Source organism: Halichoerus grypus, chromosome 2 (genome assembly GCF_964656455.1).
Source record: "Halichoerus grypus chromosome 2, mHalGry1.hap1.1, whole genome shotgun sequence".
Classification (NCBI taxonomy): domain Eukaryota; kingdom Metazoa; phylum Chordata; class Mammalia; order Carnivora; family Phocidae; genus Halichoerus; species Halichoerus grypus.
Window position 1 is genome coordinate 146,448,745 of NC_135713.1, and position 7,023 is coordinate 146,455,767.

A 7,023-nucleotide genomic window follows, 5' to 3' on the forward strand; every position below is an offset into this window, starting at 1 on the left:
TGGAACTTGGGACTATTAATAAGTTGAATATTATAATTAATCTTTGTAATCATTACAAAAGTATGCAATGCTTTGAAAGTCAGAATTTATTCCTGAAATATCCCTGTATCATAATCATTCCTAAATTCTTCCTAGAGAGAAGAGCCAATATTTCTTTTTTTTGTTGGTAAGGACTTTTAAAATTTAACATTTGATATGTCAGTAATTGAGAAGTTGCAAAGATTTGTTCTCTAGAACAGAAAATGTAAAAGAAGTTATTAGTGATTCTTTTCAGAAAGGACAGGTATATTTTACTTCCATTGTTCTTTCTTGTTTATTTTGCACTATTTTAAAATTCTACTTATATCTCAAATCACACACACACACACACACACACACACACACTATTTTTGCCTGAATAGATGGACTGTGACCTCCTTCAGTGTAATTGATTTAATTTTTCTTTTGTCTTCAGCATTTAACACAGATGTAGGCTTCAAGTAGCCAGATTTTTTTTGAGGGGGTTGTATTGTAGTCAGAGACAAACTCAGCGTTGCTCAGTTTTGCTCTTTACATCTCAGTTTCCTTGAAAAATAGATTACTATAGACAATAAAGTAGATATGTTTGTAAAAACAACTAAAGCCTTGTCTTATAAATGGCAATGATCTTGTAGTTGCTAATTCTTCTTCCTGAGATTTAGAACAAATGGTAGGAGATTTAAGTAGATGAAGTTGGAGAAGCATGTACTAGATAGAACTAAGGTAGGATTTTCCATAAAGATCTGCTTAACCAGAGTAAAAATAATAAATATATCTTATATATTTATATTTATATATTCATGTATATATGTATAAAGTCTGGGACTACAGAAATTATCAAATCTTAATTCCTATGTGTATGAATAGATACTAAAACTGTCAAACTGAAGTAATTCATCTTATATCATAAAACACAAATGGTAACTGCCATTTCTTACACAGATTTTGCATAATAATCACCATAGATATTAGCTCTTTAAATTAACAATATATGTGCTTAATCATCTGTAACTGGTAATGTTCATTACCACTTTCATTATTTTATACCATTTAATCCTGAATCTTGTTTAATGTAAAATGAACAAAGGGATTGTGTGTAGAGGATAATCTGGACCCACACAGTATAACCTCAAAGTTTGGGCTCCTAAATTGATGTCCCTAGGGTATCTAAGGGGTTGGTCATTGGTGAGTACCCTGATATGCTGCTGGGGATGCATGGAACACTCTGTACACCCACAGAGCATCACAGTCTGGCCAGACCATACAGACAATGGGGGTTCAAATTTTTGTATAAATATTCCCCAAGTTATGTTTCAGTTACTTTCTAAATCTTTCTTATATGGAATATATCTCTAAGAGTTTTTAAGATCCAGTTGGATCCTTAAACCAGAAAGGTGGATTCAACTTTGATTTCAATAAAAAAAGTCTATAAATAAGAGATTTTATTGTCTTCTTTTCAATGATTCACTTTTTGTGTGTTTTTATATGGCAGTGATTCTGAAAATTTCCATACTCATTGATAAACAACATTGTCTATCATCAGGAAATCTCATGACCTTGAACTTTGTCAATCTTACTGTAAGTTACCACTATTTAAATTTCTTTTATTTGAATGTACTTGACACACAATGTTATAGTAGTTTCAGGCATGCAACATAGATATTCAACAAGTTATATGTTATGTTATGCTTACAGCAAGTGTACCTTCCATCTGTCACTATACAACACTATTACAATATCATTGGCTATATTCCTTATGCTGTGTCTTTCATTCCTGTGACTTACTTCTAACTAGAAGACTGTATCTTCCATTCCCTGTCACTCATTCTGCCCATCATCCTGTAGCTCTTCCCTCTGGAGACCATCAGTTCCTTCTCTATATTTCTAGGTCTCATACTGTTTTTTTGTTTGTTTATTCATTTGTGTTTTTAGATTCCACATATGAGTGAAATTCTGTAATATTTGTCTTTCTTCAGTCTGATTTATTTCACTTACCATAATACCCCGGTGGGTCTGTTGTAAAAAAGGGCAGAATCTCATTCACTATTATAGTGGCAAATATATATATGAATAGATACCATATATAATATATATACACACACACACACACAAATATACTCATACACAAACATATATATGCACACACATACACACACCATTCCTTCTTTATCCATTTGTCTATTGAAGGAAACTTAGATTGTTTCCATATCTTGGCTATTGTAAATAATGATGCAGTAAACATATGGGTGAATATAAAAATAAACAATGGAATATTACTCAACCATAAAAAGTTTGAAAACTTGCCATTTGCAATGGCATAGATGGAGCTAGAGAGTATTATGCTAAGCAAAATAAGTCAGAGAAAGAGAAATACCATATGATTTCACTTGCATGTGGAATTTAAGAAACAAAGCAAATGAACAAAGGGAAAAAAATAGAGAGGCAAACCAAGAAACAGACTCTTAAACATAGAGAACAAACTGATGGTTACCAGAATGGAGGTGGGTGTGGGGATGGGTTAAATAGTTTGTGGGGATTAAGAGTATACTTGTTATGAACACCAGGTATTGTATGAAAATGCTGACTCATTACATTCTACACCTGAAACTAATATTACACTGTGAGTTAATTAACTCGAATTTAAATAAACATTTAAAAATTAAAGGTCATATGAAGATTTGAAAAAAAATAAACATGGGGTACAGATAGTGGTTTTGTTTTCTTTGGGGAAATACATATCCAGCAGTGGAATTATTAAAGTATTCATATTTTTGACCCAGAGTTGTGAATTCTTAGATTTCTATTAAATTTGTTCAATTACAAGTAATTTATAATCCTAAAATTTACAGGTCCTTGGAACTTCTGTTTATTGGCACACCGGGTTGCCATATGTAAAAATGCAAACACACACACACACACACACACACACACACACACTCAAGCTCCCTAAACATTTATTTCAGGTGCTTGTATCCCAGAAGTGATCTATTAACACCATAGTTCTCCTTGGTGCACCAGGTAAAATCCAATGGAGAACACCACTTGGGTGGCAAACCATACCGGACGATCAGATTTTGACCTAGTGGGACTCTTCAGTCAATTCAAGTACCCAGCTCTCCTTTGTTTGGTCATTTTTGTAGTTTTCCTGATGGCCTTGTCTGGAAACACCATCCTGATCCTTCTGATCCACTGTGATGCTCACCTTCATAACCCCATGTACTTTTTTATCACCCAGTTGTCTCTCATGGATGTGATGTACATTTCTGTCACTGTGCCCAAGATGCTCATGGACCAGGTCATGGGTGTGAAACAGATCTCAGCCCCTGAGTGTGGGATGCAGATGTTTCTCTATCTGACACTAGGAGGTTCAGAAGTTTTTCTTCTTGCTGCCATGGCCTATGACCGCTATGTGGCCATCTGCCATCCACTCCGTTATTCTATCCTCATGAACCATAGGGTGTGTCTCCTCTTGGTGTCTTCCTCCTGGTTTCTGGGATCTGTGGATGGATTTGTGCTCACACCCGTCACCATGACCTTCCCCTTTTGCAGATCGCGGGAGATCCACCATTTCTTCTGTGAGGTCCCTGCTGTAATGAAGCTTTCCTGCTCAGACACTTCCCTCTATGAGACACTCATGTACCTGTGTTGTGTCCTCATGCTCCTCATCCCTGTGACAGTCATTTCAAGCTCCTATTCTTTCATCCTCTTCACCATCCACAGGATGAACTCAGCAGAGGGACGGAAGAAGGCCTTTGCCACTTGTTCTTCCCATATGATGGTGGTCATCCTCTTCTATGGCGCTTCCATCTATACCTACATGCTTCCCACCTCCTACCACACCCCTGAGAAGGACATGATTGTATCTGTCTTTTATACCATACTCACTCCTGTTCTAAACCCTTTAATTTATAGTCTTAGGAATAAGGATGTAACAAGGGCTCTAAAAAAAATGTTGAATGTGGGATCGGTCTTTCAGGAAACTATAAAATAGGAACTATATGTGCTATTTTTTTTCTTCACCCTACAAACTAAAACTTTAGGATCCTATGCCAATGTTTTTCCTTAGCTTCTCACACCATGATGTGTCGTCACCAATTTTTAAAAAATTTTTATTGTTATGTTAATCACCATACATTACATCATTAGTTTTTGATGTAGTGTTCCATGATTCATTGTTTGTGCATAACACCCAGTGCTCCATGCAGAACGTGCCCTCTTTAATACCCATCACCAGGCTAACCCATCCTCCCACCTCCCTCCCCTCTAGAACCCTCAGTTTGTTTTTCAGAGTCCATCATCTCTCATGGTTCGTCTCCCCCTCCAATTCCCCCCCCTTCATTCTTCCCTTCCTGCTATCTTCGTCTTCTTTATTTTTTTCTTAACATATATTGCATTATTTGTTTCAGAGGTACAGATCTGTGATTCAACAGTCTTGCACAAGTCACAGCGCTCATCATAGCACATACCCTCCCCAGTGTCTATCACCCAGCCACCCCATCCCTCCCACCCCAACCCCCAGTCCAGCAACCCTCCGTTTGTTTCCTGAGATTAAGAATTCCTCATATCAGTGAGGTCATATGATACATGTCTTTCTCTGATTGACTTATTTCGCTCAGCATAACACCCTCCAGTTCCATCCATGTCACTGTAAATGGCAAGATCTCATTCCTTTTGACAGCTGCATATTATTCCATTATATATATATACCACATCTTCTTATCCATTCATCTGTTGTTGGACATCTTGGCTCTTTCCACAGTTTGGCTATTGTGAACATTGCTGCTATAAATATCGGGGTACACATACCCCTTCAGATCCCTACATTTGTATCTTTGGAGTAAATACCCAGTAGTGCAATTGCTGGATCATATGGTAGCTCTACTTTCTACTTTTTGAGGAACCCCCATACTGTTGTCCAGAGTGGTTGCACCAGCTTGCATTCCCACCAACAGTGTAGGAGGGTTCCCCTTTCTCCACATCCCTGTCAACATCTGTCATTTCCTGACTTGTTAATTTTAGCCATTCTGACTGGTGTGAGGTGGTATCTCATTGAGGTTTTGATTTGGATTTCCCTGATGCCGAGCGATGCTGAGCACTTTTTCATGTGTCTGTTGGACATTTGGATGTCTTCTTTGGAAAAATGTCTGTTCATGTCTTCTGCCCATTTCTTGATTGGATCATTTGTTCTTTGGGTGTTGAGTTTAAGAAGTTCTTTATAGATTTTGGATACTAGCCCTTTATCTGATATGTCATTTGTCAATATCTTCTCCCATTCTGTCGGTTGTCTTTTGGTTTTGTTGACTGTTTCTTTTGCTGTGCAAAAGCTTTTTATCTTGATGAGGTCCCAAGAGTTTATATTCGCCCTTGCTTCCCTTGCCTTTGGCGATGTTTCTAGGAAGAAGTTGCTGTGGTTGAGGTCAAAGAGGCTCCTGCCTCTGTTCTCCTTTAGGATGTTGATGGACTCCTGTCTCACATTTAGGTCTTTCAAAAATTTTGTGTCTATTTTTGTGTGTGGTGTAAGGAAATAGTCCAGTTTTATTCTTATGCATGTGGCTGTCCAATTTTCCCAACACCATTTGTTGAAGAGACTGTCTTTTTTCCATTGGACATTCTTTCCTGCTTTGTCAAAGATGAGTTGACCATAGAGTTGAGGGTCCATTTCTGGGCTCTCTATTCTGTTCCCTTGATCTATGTGTCTGTTTTTGTGCCAGTACCATACTGTCTTGATGATGACAGCTTTGCAATAGAGCTGGAAGTCTGGAATTGTGATGCCGCCAGCTTTGTTTTTCTTTTTCAACATTCCTCTGGCTATTCGGGGTCTTTTCTGGTTCCATACAAGTTTTAGGATTATTTGATCCATTTCTTTGAAAAAAGTGGATGGTATTTTGATGGGGATTGCATTGAATGTGTAGATTGCTCTAGGTAGCATTGACATCTTCACAATATTTGTTCTTCCAATCCATGAGCATGGAACGTTTTTCCATTTCTTTGTGTCTTCCTCAATTTCCTTCATGAGTATTTTATAGTTTTCTGAGTACAGATCCTTTGCCTCTTTGGTTAGATTTATTCCTAGGTATTTTATGGTTTTGGGTGCAATTGTAAATGGGATCGACTCCTTAATTTCTCTTTCTTCTGTCTTGTTGTTGGTGTATAGGAATGCCACTGATTTCTGTGCATTGATTTTATATCCTGCCACTTGGCTGAATTCCTGTATGAGTTCTAGCAGTTTTGGGGTTGAGTCTTTTGAGTTTTCCATATAAAGTATCATATCATCTGCAAAGAGTGAGAGTTTGACTGCTTCTTTGACGATTTGGATGCCTTTGATTTCTTTTTGTTGTCTGATTGCTGTGGCTAGGATTTCTACTTCTATGTTGAATAGCAGTGGTGATAGTGGACATCCCTGCCGCGTTCCTGACCTTAGGGGGAAAGCTCTCAGTTTTTCCCCATTGAGTATGATATTCACTGTAGGTTTTTCATAGATGGCTTTTATGATATTGAGGTATGTAACCTCTATGCCTATAGTCTGAAGAATTTGGATCAAGAAAGGATACTGTACTTTTCAAATGATCATATGGTTCTTGTTCTTTCTTTTGTTAATGTATTGTATCACTTTGATAGATTTGCAGTTGTTGAACCAGCCTTGCAGCCCAGGGATAAATCCCATGTGGTCGTGGTAAATAATCCTTTTAAGGTACTGTTGGATCCTATTGGCTAGTATTTTGGTGAGAATTTTTGCATCCGTGTTCATCAAGGATATTGGTCTGTAATTCTCCTTTTTGATGGGGTCTTTGTCTGTTTTCGGGATCGAGGTAATGGTGGCCTCATAAAACGAGTTTGGAAGTTTTCCTTCCATTTCTATTTTTTGGAACAGTTTCAGAAGAATAGGTATTAATTCTTCTTGAAATGTTTGGTAGAATTCCCCTGGGAAGCCATCTGGCCCTGGGCTTTTGTTTGTTGGGAGATTTTTGATGACTGCTTCTATTTCCTTAGTGATTATAGGTCTGT

General features: G+C 37.5%; 1 protein-coding gene across 1 annotated transcript; it reads left to right on the top strand.

Annotated features, from left to right (window-relative positions):
• Positions 1 to 3,046: 3,046 nt before the first annotated feature.
• Positions 3,047 to 4,009, top strand: LOC118524612 (olfactory receptor 2T29-like). Its single transcript, XM_036074845.1, has one exon. The coding sequence runs from the start codon at positions 3,047 to 3,049 to the stop codon at positions 4,007 to 4,009; it is 963 nt and encodes a 320-aa protein (XP_035930738.1).
• The last annotated feature ends 3,014 nt before the right edge of the window (positions 4,010 to 7,023 follow it).

What these genes read in the sequence shown, in the direction of transcription:
- LOC118524612 (XM_036074845.1), top strand. Translation starts at nt 3,047, where the DNA reads ATGGAGAACACCACTTGGGTGGCAAACCATACCGGACGATCAGATTTT.